This window comes from Salmo salar, chromosome 26 (genome assembly GCF_965601325.2).
Source record: "Salmo salar chromosome 26, fSalSal1, whole genome shotgun sequence".
Lineage (NCBI taxonomy): Eukaryota > Metazoa > Chordata > Actinopteri > Salmoniformes > Salmonidae > Salmo > Salmo salar.
In genome coordinates, this window is record NC_138316.1 from 47,671,393 (window position 1) to 47,692,758 (window position 21,366).

A 21,366-nucleotide genomic window follows, 5' to 3' on the forward strand; every position below is an offset into this window, starting at 1 on the left:
AACAGTCAAACATTACAACAACAAACATTACAACAACAAACATTACAACAACAAACATTACAACAGTCAAACATTACAACAACAAACATTACAACAACAAACATTACAACAACAAACATTACAACAACAAACATTACAACAGTCAAACATTACAACAGTCAAACATTACAACAACAAACATTACAACAGTCAAACAATACAACAGTCAAACATTACAACAGTCAAACATTACAACAGTCAAACATTACAACAACAAACATTACAACAGTCAAACATTACAACAGTCAAACATTACAACAACAAACATTACAACAGTCAAACATTACAACAACAAACATTACAACAACAAACATTACAACAGTCACACATTACAACAGTCAAACATTACAACAGTCAAACATTACAACAACAAACATTAAAACAGTCAAACATTACAACAACAAACATTACAACAACAAACATTACAACAGTCAAACATTACAACAGTCAAACATTACAACAACAAACATTACAACAGTCAAACATTACAACAACAAACATTACAACAGTCAAACATTACAACAACAAACGTTACAACAACAAACATTACAACAGTCAAACATTACAACAACAAACATTACAACAGTCAAACATTACAACAGTCAAACATTACAACAGTCAAACATTACAACAACAAACATTACAACAGTCAAACATTACAACAACAAACATTACAACAGTCAAACATTACAACAACAAACATTACAACAGTCAAACATTACAACAGTCAAACATTACAACAACAAACATTACAACAGTCAAACATTACAACAGTCAAACATTACAACAACAAACATTACAACAACAAACATTACAACAGTCAAACATTACAACAACAAACATTACAACAACAAACATTACAACAACAAACATTACAACAACAAACATTACAACAGTCAAACATTACAACAGTCAAACATTACAACAGTCAAACATTACAACAACAAACATTACAACAGTCAAACATTACAACAGTCAAACATTACAACAACAAACATTACAACAACAAACATTACAACAGTCAAATATTACAACAACAAACATTACAACAACAAACATTACAACAACAAACATTACAACAGTCAAACATTACAACAGTCAAACATTACAACAGTCAAACATTACAACAACAAACATTACAACAACAAACATTACAACAACAAACATTACAACAGTCAAACATTACAAAAACAAACATTACAACAGTCAAACATTACAACAGTCAAACATTACAGCAGTCAAACATTACAACAACAAACATTACAACAGTCAAACATTACAACAACAAACATTACAACAGTCAAACATTACAACAGTCAAACATTACAACAGTCAAACATTACAACAACAAACATTACAACAACAAACATTACAACAGTCAAACATTACAACAACAAACATTACAACAACAAACATTACAACAACAAACATTACAACAACAAACATTACAACAACAAACATTACAACAGTCAAACATTACAACAGTCAAACATTACAACAGTCAAACATTACAACAGTCAAACATTACAACAGTCAAACATTACAACAACAAACATTACAACAGTCAAACATTACAACAACAAACATTACAACAGTCAAACATTACAACAGTCAAACATTACAACAACATACATTACAACAACAAACATTACAACAACAAACATTACAACAGTCAAACATTACAACAGTCAAACATTACAACAACAAACATTACAACAGTCAAACATTACAACAACATACATTACAACAACAAACATTACAACAGTCAAACATTACAACAGTCAAACATTACAACAACAAACATTACAACAACAAACATTACAACAGTCAAACATTACAACAACAAACATTACAACAGTCAAACATTACAACAACAAACATTACAACAACAAACATTACAACAACAAACATTACAACAACAAACATTAGAACAGTCAAACATTACAACAGTCAAACATTACAACAACAAACACAACAACAAACATTACAACAACAAACATTACAACAGTCAAACATTACAACAACAAACATTACAACAGTCAAACATTACAACAACAAACATTACAACAGTCAAACATTACAACAGTCAAACATTACAACAACAAACATTACAACAACAAACATTACAACAGTCAAACATTACAACAGTCAAACATTACAACAGTCAAACATTACAACAGTCAACCATTACAACAACAAACATTACAACAGTCAAACATTACAACAGTCAAACATTACAACAGTCAAACATTACAACAACAAACATTACAACAGTCAAACATTACAACAGTCAAACATTACAACAGTCAAACATTACAGCAGTCAAACATTACAACAGTCAAACATTACAACAGTCAAACATTACAACAACAAACATTACAACAGTCAAACATTACAACAGTCAAACATTACAACAGTCAAACATTACAACAGTCAAACATTACAGCAGTCAAACATTACAACAGTCAAACATTACAACAGTCAAACATTACAACAGTCAAACATTACAACAACAAACATTACAACAGTCAAACATTACAACAGTCAAACATTACAACAGCCAAACATTACAACAACAAACATTACAACAGTCAAACATTACAACAACAAACATTACAACAGTCAAACATTACAACAACAAACATTACAACAGTCAAACATTACAACAGTCAAACATTACAACAGTCAAACATTACAACAGTCAAACATTACAACAACAAACATTACAACAACAAACATTACAACAGTCAAACATTACAACAACAAACATTACAACAGTCAAACATTACAACAGTCAAACATTACAACAGTCAAACATTACAACAACAAACATTACAACAGTCAAACATTACAACAACAAACATTACAACAACAAACATTACAACAGTCAAACATTACAACAACAAACATTACAACAACAAACATTACAACAACAAACATTACAACAACAAACATTACAACAACAAACATTACAACAACAAACATTACAACAGTCAAACATTACAACAGTCAAACATTACAACAACAAACATTACAACAACAAACATTACAACAACAAACATTACAACAACAAACATTACAACAGTCAAACATTACAACAACAAACATTACAACAGTCAAACATTACAACAACAAACATTACAACAACAAACATTACAACAACAAACATTACAACAACAAACATTACAACAGTCAAACATTACAACAACAAACATTACAACAACAAACATTACAACAACAAACATTACAACAGTCAAACATTACAACAACAAACATTACAACAACAAACATTACAACAACAAACATTACAACAACAAACATTACAACAGTCAAACATTACAACAACAAACATTACAACAGTCAAACATTACAACAGTCAAACATTACAACAGTCAAACATTACAACAACAAACATTACAACAACAAACATTACAACAACAAACATTACAACAACAAACATTACAACAGTCAAACATTACAACAACAAACATTACAACAACAAACATTACAACAACAAACATTACAACAGTCAAACATTACAACAACAAACATTACAACAGTCAAACATTACAACAACAAACATTACAACAACAAACATTACAACAGTCAAACATTACAACAGTCAAACATTACAACAGTCAAACATTACAACAACAAACATTAAAACAGTCAAACATTACAACAACAAACATTACAACAACAAACATTACAACAGTCAAACATTACAACAACAAACATTACAACAGTCAAACATTACAACAACAAACATTACAACAGTCAAACATTACAACAACAAACGTTACAACAACAAACATTACAACAACAAACATTACAACAGTCAAACATTACAACAACAAACATTACAACAGTCAAACATTACAACAGTCAAACATTACAAGAGTCAAACATTACAACAACAAACATTACAACAGTCAAACATTACAACAACAAACATTACAACAGTCAAACATTACAACAACAAACATTACAACAGTCAAACATTACAACAGTCAAACATTACAACAACAAACATTACAACAGTCAAACATTACAACAACAAACATTACAACAACAAACATTACAACAACAAACATTACAACAACAAACATTACAACAACAAACATTACAACAGTCAAACATTACAACAACAAACATTACAACAACAAACATTACAACAACAAACATTACAACAACAAACATTACAACAGTCAAACATTACAACAACAAACATTACAACAGTCAAACATTACAACAGTCAAACATTACAACAGTCAAACATTACAACAACAAACATTACAACAACAAACATTACAACAACAAACATTACAACAACAAACATTACAACAGTCAAACATTACAACAACAAACATTACAACAACAAACATTACAACAACAAACATTACAACAGTCAAACATTACAACAACAAACATTACAACAGTCAAACATTACAACAACAAACATTACAACAACAAACATTACAACAGTCAAACATTACAACAGTCAAACATTACAACAGTCAAACATTACAACAACAAACATTAAAACAGTCAAACATTACAACAACAAACATTACAACAACAAACATTACAACAGTCAAACATTACAACAACAAACATTACAACAGTCAAACATTACAACAACAAACATTACAACAGTCAAACATTACAACAACAAACGTTACAACAACAAACATTACAACAACAAACATTACAACAGTCAAACATTACAACAACAAACATTACAACAGTCAAACATTACAACAGTCAAACATTACAAGAGTCAAACATTACAACAACAAACATTACAACAGTCAAACATTACAACAACAAACATTACAACAGTCAAACATTACAACAACAAACATTACAACAGTCAAACATTACAACAGTCAAACATTACAACAACAAACATTACAACAGTCAAACATTACAACAACAAACATTACAACAACAAACATTACAACAACAAACATTACAACAGTCAAACATTACAACAACAAACATTACAACAACAAACATTACAACAACAAACATTACAACAGTCAAACATTACAACAGTCAAACATTACAACAACAAACATTACAACAGTCAAACATTACAACAGTCAAACATTACAACAACAAACATTACAACAACAAACATTACAACAACAAACATTACAACAACAAACATTACAACAACAAACATTACAACAGTCAAACATTACAACAGTCAAACATTACAACAACAAACATTACAACAGTCAAACATTACAACAGTCAAACATTACAACAGTCAAACATTACAACAACAAACATTACAACAACAAACATTACAACAACAAACATTACAACAACAAACATTACAACAACAAACATTACAACAACAAACATTACAACAGTCAAACATTACAACAGTCAAACATTACAACAGTCAAACATTACAACAACAAACATTAAAACAGTCAAACATTACAACAACAAACATTACAACAGTCAAACATTACAACAGTCAAACATTACAACAACAAACATTACAACAGTCAAACATTACAACAACAAACATTACAACAGTCAAACATTACAACAACAAACGTTACAACAACAAACATTACAACAACAAACATTACAACAGTCAAACATTACAACAACAAACATTACAACAGTAAAACATTACAACAGTCAAACATTACAACAGTCAAACATTACAACAACAAACATTACAACAGTCAAACATTACAACAACAAAAATTACAACAGTCAAACATTACAACAACAAACATTACAACAGTCAAACATTACAACAGTCAAACATTACAACAACAAACATTACAACAGTCAAACATTACAACAGTCAAACATTACAACAACAAACATTACAACAACAAACATTACAACAACAAACATTACAACAGTCAAACATTACAACAACAAACATTACAACAACAAACATTACAACAACAAACATTACAACAGTCAAACATTACAACAGTCAAACATTACAACAACAAACATTACAACAGTCAAACATTACAACAACAAACATTACAACAGTCAAACATTACAACAACAAACGTTACAACAACAAACATTACAACAACAAACATTACAACAGTCAAACATTACAACAACAAACATTACAACAACAAACATTACAACAACAAACATTACAACAGTCAAACATTACAACAACAAACATTACAACAGTCAAACATTACAACAGTCAAACATTACAACAACAAACATTACAACAACAAACATTACAACAACAAACATTACAACAGTCAAACATTACAACAACAAACATTACAACAACAAACATTACAACAACAAACATTACAACAACAAACATTACAACAACAAACATTACAACAACAAACATTACAACAGTCAAACATTACAACAACAAACATTACAACAGTCAAACATTACAACAGTCAAACATTACAACAACAAACATTACAACAACAAACATTACAACAGTCAAACACTACAACAACAAACATTACAACAGTCAAACATTACAACAGTCAAACATTACAACAACAAACATTACAACAGTCAAACATTACAACAACAAACATTACAACAACAAACATTACAACAGTCAAACATTACAACAGTCAAACATTACAACAGTCAAACATTACAACAACAAACATTACAACAGTCAAACATTACAACAACAAACATTACAACAACAAACATTACAACAGTCAAACATTACAACAGTCAAATATTACAACAACAAACATTACAACAGTCAAATATTACAACAACAAACATTACAACAACAAACATTACAACAACAAACATTACAACAGTCAAATATTACAACAACAAACATTACAACAACAAATATTACAACAACAAACATTACAACAGTCAAACATTACAACAACAAACATTACAACAGTCAAACATTACAACAACAAACATTACAACAACAAACATTACAACAACAAACATTACAACAGTCAAACATTACAACAACAAACATTACAACAGTCAAACATTACAACAACAAACATTACAACAGTCAAACATTACAACAGTCAAACATTACAACAGTCAAACATTACAACAACAAACATTACAACAACAAACATTACAACAACAAACATTACAACAGTCAAACATTATAACAACAAACATTACAACAGTCAAACATTACAACAGTCAAACATTACAACAACAAACATTACAACAACAAACATTACAACAACAAACATTACAACAACAAACATTACAACAGTCAAACATTACAACAGTCAAACATTACAACAACAAACATTACAACAACAAACATTACAACAGTCAAACATTACAACAGTCAAACATTACAACAGTCAAACATTACAACAGTCAAACATTACAACAACAAACATTACAACAACAAACATTACAACAACAAACATTACAACAGTCAAACATTACAACAACAAACATTACAACAACAAACATTACAACAGTCAAACGTTACAACAGTCAAACATTACAACAGTCAAACATTACAACAACAAACATTACAACAGTCAAACATTACAACAACAAACATTACAACAGTCAAACATTACAACAGTCAAACATTACAACAGTTAAACATTACAACAACAAACATTACAACAGTCAAACATTACAACAACAAACATTACAACAGTCAAACATTACAGCAGTCAAACATTACAACAACAAACATTACAACAGTCAAACATTACAACAGTCAAACATTACAACAGTCAAACATTACAACAGTCAAACATTACAGCAGTCAAACATTACAACATCCTATATCACAATTGTATGCATGTTGTTTTTTCAACGTAATTTTTCTCTCAACCTTTTTTTGTCACGCAAGAAAACAGTGAACAGAAATATGAATTCAAACCTCTGTTGCTACAATGTTTAGTTACCCACCGTCTCATGGACCTCCAGTGGCTGTCTGGGCACCAGGGCTGTGATGTTCCTGTCCTCATCCAGCTGCGCCCTAACCTCTACCCCCTCCAGCTCCAACGCTCCTCCCCTGTCCCTCTGGGCACGCAGCTGTCTGGTGGACAGATGTATGGTGCATTTATGTAAGTGTTATCTAATCGATCTTTAACAATGACTAACATAAACCCTATACTACCCACCTGGCCACGTGGGTGAGATAATGATTAACAGAAACCCTCTAGTACCCACCTGGCCACGTGGGTGAGGGTCTCCAGGGCCTGGGTGAGCTGGGCCAGCTTGGCATCCCTCTCCCCAGGGGGTAGATGGGCTATATAATAAGAAGAAGAAAATAACTTTATTGACTACACAATGAAGAAATTACTTTGGCTTCACAATAAAATGAATGAAACAAGAACATGTGTTCTATTCCCTCTATAGTCCACAACTTTAGACAGCCTGGAGAAGGGTAGTCCACTACTTTAGACAGCCTGGAGAAGGGTAGTCCACTACTTTAGACAGCCTGGAGAAGTGTAGTCCACTACTTTAGACAGCCTGGAGAAGGGTAGTCCACTACTTTAGACAGCCTGGAGAAGGGTAGTCCACTACTTTAGACAGCCTGGAGAAGTGTAGTGCACTACTTTAGACAGCCTGGAGAAGGGTAGTCCACTACTTTAGACAGCCTGGAGAAGTGTAGTGCACTACTTTAGACAGCCTGGAGAAGGGTAGTCCACTACTTTAGACAGCCTGGAGAAGTGTAGTGCACTACTTTAGACAGCCTGGAGAAGTGTAGTGCACTACTTTAGACAGCCTGGATAAGTGTAGTGCACTACTTTAGACAGCCAGGAGAAGTGTAGTCCACTACTTTAGACAGCCTGGAGAAGTGTAGTGCACTACTTTAGACAGCCTGGAGAAGGGTAGTCCACTACTTTAGACAGCCTGGAGAAGTGTAGTGCACTACTTTAGACAGCCTGGAGAAGTGTAGTGCACTACTTTAGACAGCCTGGATAAGTGTAGTGCACTACTTTAGACAGCCAGGAGAAGTGTAGTCCACTACTTTAGACAGCCTGGAGAAGGGTAGTCCACTACTTTAGACAGCCTGGAGAAGTGTAGTGCACTACTTTAGACAGCCAGGAGAAGGGTAGTCCACTACTTTAGACAGCCTGGAGAAGTGTAGTCCACTACCTTAGACAGCCTGGATAAGGGTAGTCCACTACTTTAGACAGCCTGGAGAAGGGTAGTCCACTACTTTAGACAGCCTGGAGAAGTGTAGTGCACTACTTTAGACAGCCAGGAGAAGGGTAGTCCACTACTTTAGACAGCCTGGAGAAGGGTAGTCCACTACTTTAGACAGCCAGAAGAAGGGTAGTCCACTACTTTAGACAGCCTGGAGAAGGGTAGTCCACTACTTTAGACAGCCTGGAGAAGTGTAGTCCACTACTTTAGACAGCCTGGAGAAGGGTAGTCCACTACTTTAGACAGCCTGGATAAGTGTAGTGCACTACTTTAGACAGCCAGGAGAAGGGTAGTCCACTACTTTAGACAGCCTGGAGAAGGGTAGTCCACTACTTTAGACAGCCAGAAGTTCTGGGACCTCTGCCTCCTCTCCATTCAGCAGTATTAAAACATGATGGTACCTAGTTCTGGGACCTCTGTCTCCTCTCCATTCAGCAGTATTAAAACATGATGGTACCTAGTTCTGGGACCTCTGCCTCCTCTCCATTCAGCAGTATTAAAACATGATGGTACCTAGTTCTGGGACCTCTGCCTCCTCTCCATTCAGCAGTATTAAAACATGATGATACCTAGTTCTGGGACCTCTGCCTCCTCTCCATTCAGCAGTATTAAAACATGATGGTACCTAGTTCTGGGACCTCTGCCTCCTCTCCATTCAGCAGTATTAAAACATGATGGTACCTAGTTCTGGGACCTCTGTCTCCCCTCCATTCAGCAGTATTAAAACATGATGGTACCTAGTTCTGGGACCTCTGCCTCCTCTCCATTCAGCAGTATTAAAACATGATGATACCTAGTTCTGGGACCTCTGCCTCCTCTCCATTCAGCAGTATTAAAACATGATGATACCTAGTTCTGGGACCTCTGTCTCCTCTCCATTCAGCAGTATTAAAACATGATGGTACCTAGTTCTGGGACCTCTGCCTCCTCTCCATTCAGCAGTATTAAAACATGATGGTACCTAGTTCTGGGACCTCTGCCTCCTCTCCATTCAGCAGTATTAAAACATGATGGTACCTAGTTCTGGGACCTCTGCCTCCTCTCCATTCAGCAGTATTAAAACATGATGGTACCTAGTTCTGGGACCTCTGCCTCCTCTCCATTCAGCAGTATTAAAACATGATGGTACCTAGTTCTGGGACCTCTGCCTCCTCTCCATTCAGCAGTATTAAAACATGATGGTACCTAGTTCTGGGACCTCTGCCTCCTCTCCATTCAGCAGTATTAAAACATGATGGTACCTAGTTCTGGGACCTCTGCCTCCTCTCCATTCAGCAGTATTAAAACATGATGGTACCTAGTTCTGGGACCTCTGCCTCCTCTCCATTCAGCAGTATTAAAACATGATGGTACCTAGTTCTGGGACCTCTGCCTCCTCTCCATTCAGCAGTATTAAAACATGATGGTACCTAGTTCTGGGACCTCTGCCTCCTCTCCATTCAGCAGTATTAAAACATGATGATACCTAGTTCTGGGACCTCTGCCTCCTCTCCATTCAGCAGTATTAAAACATGATGGTACCTAGTTCTGGGACCTCTGCCTCCTCTCCATTCAGCAGTATTAAAACATGATGGTACCTAGTTCTGGGACCTCTGCCTCCTCTCCATTCAGCAGTATTAAAACATGATGGTACCTAGTTCTGGGACCTCTGTCTCCTCTCCATTCAGCAGTATTAAAACATGATGGTACCTAGTTCTGGGACCTCTGCCTCCTCTCCATTCAGCAGTATTAAAACATGATGGTACCTAGTTCTGGGACCTCTGCCTCCTCTCCATTCAGCAGTATTAAAACATGATGGTACCTAGTTCTGGGACCTCTGCCTCCTCTCCATTCAGCAGTATTAAAACATGATGGTACCTAGTTCTGGGACCTCTGCCTCCTCTCCATTCAGCAGTATTAAAACATGATGGTACCTAGTTCTGGGACCTCTGTCTCCTCTCCATTCAGCAGTATTAAAACATGATGGGTACCTAGTTCTGGGACCTCTGCTTCCTCTCCGTTGAGCAGAGCCTGGGCCAGTTCATAGTAAAGCTGGTAGGAGGATTGGATTAGTGTACGGCCGTACCACACATTGTTCACCGCCATGGTCTGGGCATCCAGGTCCCACATGACGCTCATGGCATACCTGGACACACGGACACGCACAGAGGGACACACAGACAGCTGTTAATGAGGTAAGGACATACAGCCTCAGTCTACTGGATAGTTCCAACCAGCGTTATGAGAGTGACCTAAGACTAAATGAATCATCCTGATAAACTTCACTGAGGTTTACAGAGCAGAGGTCAGTGTGTTGTGGTGTCAGTAAGTGTTGTTCCTTCACCTGTCCACTCCTCCCAGCAGAGGTCAGTGTGATGTAGTGTTGATGTCTCACCTGTCCACTCCTCCCAGCAGAGAGCAGAGGTCAGCACTGAGGACAGCAGGCAGCATGTCATACCTGCGGTCGGCCAGGTAGTACGTGGTGGCCCTGAGAACATGACAGGAGAAAGAGTTACTGGAGCTAACACAGTCACCAGCAGGGGGCGACTGACCCCACAACATCAGACCATAGTGACTGTCAGACTGGGGGAGGGAGATGGATAAGAGGGACATGCCATACCCGTTGACTTAGGGAAAGTAATAACCGTTGACTTAGGGAAAGTAATAACCGTTGACTTAGGGAAAGTAATAACTGTTGACTTAGGGAAAGTAATAACCGTTGACTTAGGGAAAGTAATAACCGTTGACTTAGGGAAAGTAATAACCGTTGACTTAGGGAAAGTAATAACCGTTGACTTAGGGAAAGTAATAACCGTTGACTTAGGGAAAGTAATAACCGTTGACTTAGGGAAAGTAATAACCGTTGACTTAGGGGAAAGTGGTTATTCCAGGGTCACTTTAAGGGAGGAGTTATCCATGATCCACTAAATTATATTTTGAAAGAGGAAGTAAAATATTTTAAGCATATGTTTTCTTTTCAGTCTCCTCCATTTCCACTGAATGATGTTAACTGTAAAGATTTCTTTCCTAATAATAATAATGTAAAATTAGCAAATTTACAGAAAGACCTGTGTGAAGGCCAACTTACAGAAAAGGAACTTTTTGAGGCAATAAAATCTTTTCAGTCTGGAAAAACACCAGGGCTTGACAGTATACCAGTAGAGGGATATCAAACCTTTTTTGATGTACTCAAAGATCCATTATTAGCATGTTTTAATTACTCTTATACAAACTGTAGACTTTCAGGTACTTAAACTTCTCTAGGGTAGGGAGCAGTATTTTGACGTCCGGATGAAAAGTGTGCCCGCAGTAAACTGCCTGCTACCCAGACCCAGAAGGTAGGATATGCATATTATTAGGAGATTTGGATAGAGAACACTCTGAAGTTTCTAAAACTGTTTGAATGATGTCTGTGAGTATAACAGAACTCATATAGCAGGTAAAACCCTGAGAAAAATCCAACCAGAAAGTTGAAAATCTGAGGCTTGTAGTTTTTTCAATTGATACCCTATTGCGACTACAGTGACTTAGGGGTCATTTTGCAGTTCCTAAAGCTTCCACTAGATGTCAACAGTCTTTAGAACATTGTTAGGGGCTTCTACTGTGACCTGGAAGGGAATGACAGTCATTTCAACCAGGTGTCTGGCTGTGTGCCATTAGATCATTCACGCGCGTGGCCGTCAGCGGGAGGTGCTTTGTTTTTCCTTTCTGAAGACAAAGGATTTGTCCGTTTGGAATATTATCGAAGATGTATGATAAAAACATCCTAAAGATTGATGCTATACATCGTTTGACATGTTTCTACAAACTGTAGTATAACTTTTTGGACTTTTCGTCTCAACAAAATGCGCGAGCATGGCGCATTTGGATAACTCCACTGAACGCGCGAACAAAAATTAGGTATTTGGACATAAATATGGAGTTTATCGAACAAAACAAACGTTTCTTGTGGGAGTCCTGGGAGTGCATTCCGACGAAGATCAGCAAAGGTAAGTGAAGATTTATAATACTATTTCTGACTTTTTTGGACTCCAGAACTTGGCGGGTAACTGTATAGCTTGCTTTGATGGCTGAGTTCTGTACTCAGAATATTGAACAATGTGCTTTCGCCGTAAAGCTATTTTGAAATCTGACACAGCGGTTGCATTAAGGAGAAGTGTATCTATAATTCTTTCGATAACTGTTGTGAAGTTTATCAACGTTTATGATGAGTATTTTTGTAAATTGATGTGCTCATTCACCGGAAGTTTTGGGAGGCAATACATTTTCTGAACATCACGCGCCAATGTAAAATGGGGTTTTTGGATATAAATATGAACTTTATCAAACAAAACATACATGTATTGTATAACATTGAGTCATGGGAGTGTTATCTGATGAAGATCATCAAAGGTTAGTGATTAATTTTAGCTGTATTTCTGTTTTTTGTGATGCCTCTCCTTCCTTTGAAAATGGCTGTGTGGTTTTTCTGGTGAAGTTGATGTCCTAACATAATCTAATGTTATGCTTTCGCCGTAAAGCCTTTTTGAAATCGGACAATGTGGTTGGATTAACGAGAGTCTTATCTTTAAAATGGTGTATAATACTTGTATGTGTGAGAAATTTTAATTATGAGATTTTTGTTGTTTTGAATTTGGCGCTCTGCTATTTCCCTGGCTGTTGAATAGTGTGTGCCGCAGGTGGGACGGTCACGTCCCAGCTACCCCAGAGAGGTTAACAAGAAGTTCTGATTTCATTACTACTAAAACAGGACCCAGGTGGTAAGTATAAAGATCCAGTCCATTTAAAAAACTGGAGGCCTCTAACACTTCCATGTTGTGATGCGAGAAGCCTGGCAAAATGCATAGCACATAGAATTAAAAAGGTTTTACCAAATATTGTTCATCCTGATCAGACAGGTTTTTTACATGGACGATATATTGGAGATAATTTACGACAATTACTTGGAATAATTGAACATTATGAAACATCGAAGATATCAGGTCTGGTCTTCATAGCAGATTTTGAAAAGGCGTTTGATAAAGTACGACTAGAATTTATGGATTACTTGAATTTTCGCAATTCTCTTATACAATGGGTTAAAGTTATGTATCGCAACCCCAGATGTAAAATAATAAATAATGGTTACTTCTCAGAAAATATAGAGCTTTTAAGGGGAGTAAAACAAGGCTGTCCGTTGTCTCCATATCTATTTATTATGGCCATTGAAATGCTAGCTATTAAAATTGGATACAACAAGAACATCAAGGGGTTAAAAATCCAGGGGATAAAAACAAAAGTGTCAATGTATGCTGATTACTCTAGTTTTTTTCTTAAGTCCGCAATCTGGATCCCTACACAGTCTCATTGAAGATCTAGATCACTTTTCTAGCCTCTCTGGATTAAAACCTAATTATGACAAGTGTACCATATTACGTATTGGATCGTTAGAAAATACAGTGTTTACACTACCTTGTAGTTTACCAATAAAATGGACGGATGGTGAAGTAGACATACTTGGTATTCGCATCTCAAAAAATATAAATGAACTTACCACAATTAATTTCAATAGAAAGTTAGCAAAAATAGATAAGATTCTGCAACCATGGAGAGGTAAATACTTGTCTATTTATGGAAAAATCACATTGATTAACTCTTTGGTCCTATCACAGTTTACTGACTTACTAATGGTCCTATCACAGGCACTGCCTACTCCAGATGACTCATTTTTTAAATCATATGAGCAAAAAATATTTCATTTTATTTGGAATGCTAAGCCAGACAAAATTAAACGTGCCTATTTATATAATGAATATGAGTTTGGGGGGGGGGCTAAAATTAATAAATATTAAAGCTTTAAAACTCGCACTAAAAGCTTCACTCATACATAAATTAAACTTAAACTCAAAATGGTTCCTCAGTAGATTATTAAGAAAAGCTCGTCCTTTGTTCAAAAATTGCTTTTTTGCCTTCATACAGATTACAGCTTCTCATTTCCGACTAATTGGAAAGGATGTGTTGTTTAAAGTATCACCCTTTCTTAAACAAGCCGTACAAAGCTGGTTACAATTTCAGTTTTCTCCTCCAGAAAATATAGAACAAATATTACAACAAATGTTCTGGTTAAACTCAAATATACTGATGAATAAAAAAACATTCTTTATGGATAAAAAAAAAAAACTGGTATTATATTTATTAATGGTATTATTAATAGAAATGGAGGAGTTATGTCACATACACAGTTATCGAAAATATATGGGAATATCTGCTCAATCCAAATTTACAATCAACTGATTGCAGCACGACAAGGCAAGTGGAAAAGGGAGGAGGTAGGTAACTTGTTTGCCTGACATATATTAAAGATACAAATTGGCTGAAAGGAACTGGCATAAATAAAAAAATATACCAGTTTTATCTGAGGACAAAAATGTTGACAGCTGCGCCATACAGGTTGCAAAATAAATGGGAGGAGATCTGTGATGTACCAAATCCATGGCACATGGTTTATGAACTGGTACAAAAAACTACACTTGATTCAACACTGAGTTTTTCAATTTAAGTTATTGTATAGAATTCTTGCCACCAACAGAATGCTATATATATATGGGGAATACAACAATCTCAGCTCTGTACATTTTGCAGTGAAGAGACAGAATCAATAGATAATTTATTCTGGTATTGCCCCTATGTAGCTTGTTTCTGGTCACAGGTTCAGGAATGGTTAAAAACATCACAACATGCACTTAAAATTAACCTTACAAATAGCAGTGTTGGGTGATTTGGAAAGCCATAGTCAATAAATAATATAATAATACTCGTAGGAAAGGTTTTCCATCTTTAGCTCACAATCTGTGGATAATAGACGATTTAGAAAGATTCAAAAATGTTGTAAAACCACACAGCACAAATGAAAAATATATGGCATATGGAAACCAAATGAGGGTGGTCTATGATGATAGGTGTGATGGGCTGAGGGGCGGGATTAAAGAGTTTGTTTGGTCATTTATTATTGTTATGCGACAGCTTTATATAAAGGTACCATGTATGTAAAATGTATGTATATGTAGCAAAAAATCAGTCAAAAAAACAAAGATCTATGTCCTCCGAAGAGGGGGGAGGGGTTAATATTATTTTAAATGTACATTTATTTAAATAGAGGGAGATCCTGGCACATGGCTCACAGACACTCAAACACATTCACTCCCTCACTCACCTAGCGCGGGCCTCCAGGTCCGTCAGCGACCCCTCTTTAACAAAGTGTGTGACGTCAGCGATGTGAACGCCCAGCTCTAACCTCTGACCCCCCGGGCCTGGGGGGAGGCTGCGTACAGACAGGGTGTCGTCTACGTCCTCACAGCCCCGAGGGTCGATGCTGAACACCAGGTGGGTTTTTCTCAGATCCCGTCTGGTAATCACCTCAGCAGGGTCTACTGACCAGGGGCTTTCAGGGGAGGACACAGGCATCTCACCAAGCTAGATACACACAAACAGATGTGCAGTGACGGATACATCAACATACAGAGACATACAGACACACACACACCAATAAATATACATTTAAAAATATTAAAAGCCTAATTTCTACATAAATACTCTGCTGCATCTACAGGGTCTCCCAGCAGGACACATTTATGGAAGTAAGCGCAACAATTTACATCTTAGTGCAAAGACTGACTTTACCATAATCTACCTGGATACAGTTCTCTATCAGGATGGTATATTATACTATAATCTACCTGGATACAGTTCTCTATGAGGATGGTATATTATACTATAACTGGATACAGTTCTCTATCAGGATGGTGTATTATACTATAACTGGATACAGTTCTCTATCAGGATGGTGTATTATACCATAATCTAACTGGATACAGTTCTCTATCAGGATGGTGTATTATACTATAATCTACCTGGATACAGATCTCTATCAGGATGGTGTATTATACTATAATCTACCTGGATACAGTTCTCTATGAGGATGGTATATTATACTATAATTGGATACAGTTCTCTATCAGGATGGTGTATTATACTATAACTGGATACAGTTCTCTATCAGGATGGTGTATTATACTATAACTGGATACAGTTCTCTATGAGGATGGTATATTATACTATAACTGGATACAGTTCTCTATCAGGATGGTGTATTATACTATAACTGGATACAGTTCTCTATGAGGATGGTATATTATACTATAACTGGATACAGTTCTCTATCAGGATGGTGTATTATACTATAATCTACCTGGATACAGATCTCTATCAGGATGGTATATTATACTATAACTGGATACAGTTCTCTATGAGGATGGTATATTATACTATAACTGGATACAGTTCTCTATCAGGATGGTGTATTATACTATAATCTACCTGGATACAGTTCTCTATCAGGATGGTGTATTATACTATAACTGGATACAGTTCTCTATGAGGATGGTATATTATACTATAACTGGATACAGTTCTCTATCAGGATGGTGTATTATACTATAACTGGATACAGTTCTCTATCAGGATGGTGTATTATACTATAATCTAACTGGATACAGTTCTCTATCAGGATGGTGTATTATACTATAATCTACCTGGATACAGATCTCTATCAGGATGGTGTATTATACTATAACTGGATACAGTTCTCTATCAGGATGGTGTATTATACTATAACTGGATACAGTTCTCTATGAGGATGGTATATTATACTATAACTGGATACAGTTCTCTATGAGGATGGTATATTATACTATAACTGGATACAGTTCTCTATGAGGATGGTGTATTATACTATAACTGGATACAGATCTCTATCAGGATGGTGTATTATACTATAATCTACCTGGATACAGTTCTCTATCAGGATGGTGTATTATACTATAACTGGATACAGATCTCTATCAGGATGGTGTATTATACTATAATCTACCTGTATACAGATCTCTATCAGGATGGTGTATTATACTATAATCTACCTGGATACAGTTCTCTATCAGGATGGTGTATTATACTATAATCTACCTGGATACAGTTCTCTATCAGGATGGTGTATTATACTATAATCTACCTGGATACAGTTCTCTATCAGGATGGTGTATTATACTATAATCTACCTGGATACAGTTCTCTAACAGGATGGTGTATTATACTATAATCTACCTGGATACAGTTCTCTATGAGGATGGTATATTATACTATAACTGGATACAGTTCTCTATCAGGATGGTGTATTATACTATAACTGGATACAGTTCTCTATCAGGATGGTATATTATACTATAACTGGATACAGTTCTCTATCAGGATGGTATATTATACTATAATCTACCTGGATACAGGTCTCTATCAGGATGGTATATTATACTATAATCTACCTGGATACAGTTCTCTATCAGGATGGTATATTATACTATAATCTACCTGGATACAGTTCTCTATCAGGATGGTGTATTATACTATAACTGGATACAGTTCTCTATGAGGATGGTATATTATACTATAACTGGATACAGTTCGCTATCAGGATGGTATATTATACTATAATCTACCTGGATACAGTTCTCTATCAGGATGGTATATTATACTATAACTGGATACAGTTCTCTATGAGGATGGTATATTATACTATAACTGGATACAGTTCTCTATCAGGATGGTGTATTATACTATAATCTACCTGCGCCTCAGAGAAAGGAGGTACGTGGATACAGTTCTCTATGAGGATGGTTTGGACCTCAGTCTCCAGCTCCCCAGCCCGGCCCAGCACCCTGACACTGTGTCCGTTAGGGTAGAGGGAGGTGCTGTCCCACGAGTCCAGACGCACTATCACACGGTGATCCTGGAGAGATGGGGGACATGACAGGCTTCATGTCCTTTCAACAGTCAGAGACTTTTTATTTTTTATTTTACCTTTATTTAACTAGGCAAGTCAGTTCAGAACAAATTCTTATTTACAATGACGGCCGAGGAACAGTGGGTTAACTGCCTTGTTCAGGGGCAGAACGACAGATTCGATCTTGCAACCTTTTGGTTACTATTTCAATGCTCTAACCACTAGGCTACCTGCCGCCCCAACTTAAAGCAAGCTCACCTGATTCAACCACTCTACTAATCACCAAGTCCTTGGTTAGTTTAATTAAGTGTGCTTCCTGATTCAACCACTCTACTAATCACCAAGTCCTTGGTTAGTTTAATTAAGTGTGCTTCCTGATTCAACCACTCTACTAATCACCAAGTCCTTGGTTAGTTTAATTAAGTGTGCTTCCTGATTCAACCACTCTACTAATCACCAAGTCCTTGGTTAGTTTAATTAAGTGTGCTTCCTGATTCAACCACTCTACTAATCACCAAGTCCTTGGTTAGTTTAATTAAGTGTGCTTCCTGATTCAACCACTCTACTAATCACCAAGTCCTTGGTTAGTTTAATTAAGTGTGCTTCCTGATTCAACCACTCTACTAATCACCAAGTCCTTGGTTAGTTTAATTAAGTGTGCTTCCTGATTCAACCACTCTACTAATCACCAAGTCCTTGGTCTGACCTGTAGTTTGTCAGCCTGTTGGGTGCTGATTCGGATCTTGGGGATGCGTTGGTCCCAGGGCGTGGCCAGGATTCGCTGGGAGTTCCTGCTCTGTGATTGGGTCTCCTCCTTGGGGGGAAATGTCACGACATAGTCCCTCCAGTTCCTCTGAAGGATCCCCACCACACGACCTGGAGGGAGGAGGGAGGGGGTGAGAGAGGTAGGGAGGGAAATAGAGGGAGAGAGGGAGAAGATAGAGAGGAGGGGGAGAGAGAGGGAGAAGGAGGGAGAAGAGAGAGAGGAGGGGGAGAGAGGGAGAAGAGCGAGAGGAGGCGGAGAGAGAGGGAGAAGAGCGAGAGGAGGCGGAGAGAGGGAGAAGAGAGAGAGAGGAGGCGGAGAGAGGGAGAAGAGCGAGAGGAGGCGGAGAGAGGGAGAAGAGAGAGAGGAGGCGGAGAGAGGGAGAAGAGAGAGAGGAGGGGGAGAGGGAGGGAGGAGAGAGAGAGGAGGAGAGGGAGGGAGGAGAGAGAGAGGAGGGGAGTAAATGATATGTTACATTAATGTTATTCTAGTCTAGTTTATACTGTATGTACTGTCTAGTATCTCATCCATTCAGTCTAGGAAAGACAGAGGTGAGTACTTGAGACAGGAATTCAGACATTAGGTCAGTAGTGTGTGTGTGTGTGTGTGTGTGTGTGTGTGTGTGTGTGTGTGTGTGTGTGTGTGTGTGTGTGTGTGTGTGTGTGTGTGTGTGTACCTGTGGCCATGGGTTGGCTCTGTGTCTCGTCTCCCTTCTCCTCCCCCTGTCCCTCCGTCAGGGCCGTGGTTCTCCCCCTCCACTCCCCCTTCGGCAACAGCTCCACGGCAACCATATCACCGTGCACCGCCCGGTTACGATTCTTCCCCCCACACACCAGCACATCACTGTTCAGCTCTGGGAGAGGATGCACAGTGAGCTCTAACAGTATTGGGACAGAGACACACGTTGTTGTGTTGTTTTGGCTCTGTCCTCCAGCACTTTGGATTTCAAATGATACAATGATGATGAGGTTAATGTGCAGACTGGCAGCTTTCATTTGAGGGGATTTTCATCTAGATATTTTTGTACATAATCCCCCCATTTTAGGGGACCAAACGTTTTGGGACAAATTCACTTCTATATGTATTAAAGTCCTAAAAAGTGAAGCATTTGGTTCATGGTACTCAATGACTACATCAAGCTTGTGACTCTACACATTTGCTGTTTGTTTTGGTTGTTTCAGATTATTTTGTGCCCAATAGAAAATGGATGGTAAATAATGTTTGATTGTAAATAAGAATAGTCTCCATTAATGTGGCTGTTACCATGATTAGGGATAATCCTGAATGACGTGTGAATAATGATGAGTGAGAAAGTTACAGACCCACAAAATATCATACCCCCAAGACATGCTAACCTCCCCCTATTACAATAACAGGGGAGATTAGCATTTTATATCATACCCCCAAGACATGCTAACCTCCCCCCTATTACAATAACAGGGGAGATTAGCATTTTATATCATACCCCCAAGACATGCTAACCTCCCCCCTATTACAATAACAGGGGAGATTAGCATTTTATATCATACCCCCAAGACATGCTAACCTCCCCCCCTATTACAATAACAGGGGAGATTAGCATTTTATATCATACCCCCAAGACATGCTAACTTCCCCCCATTACAATAAC

The 21,366-nt window shown here is 36.9% G+C and overlaps 1 protein-coding gene across 6 annotated transcripts in view; it reads right to left on the reverse strand.

The window, feature by feature from the left end:
* LOC106593442 (DIS3-like exonuclease 1) overlaps positions 1-21,366 on the reverse strand; it is a 100,306-nt gene that overhangs the window by 57,493 nt on the left and 21,447 nt on the right. For 3 of the 6 annotated variants that reach the window (XM_082969790.1, XM_082969796.1, XM_082969795.1), the window contains 8 exons: positions 20,413-20,613; positions 19,680-19,849; positions 18,818-18,979; positions 16,355-16,614; positions 11,558-11,650; positions 11,154-11,308; positions 8,200-8,278; positions 7,936-8,065 (listed from right to left, as the gene is read on the reverse strand). In XM_082969790.1, the coding sequence (XP_082825916.1) occupies positions 7,936-8,065; positions 8,200-8,278; positions 11,154-11,308; positions 11,558-11,650; positions 16,355-16,614; positions 18,818-18,979; positions 19,680-19,849; positions 20,413-20,613 (1,250 nt within the window). The remainder of the gene's footprint in view (positions 1-7,935; positions 8,066-8,199; positions 8,279-11,153; positions 11,309-11,557; positions 11,651-16,354; positions 16,615-18,817; positions 18,980-19,679; positions 19,850-20,412; positions 20,614-21,366) is intronic. The other 3 variants (XM_082969791.1, XM_082969792.1, XM_082969794.1) reach the window with 1 other exon arrangement.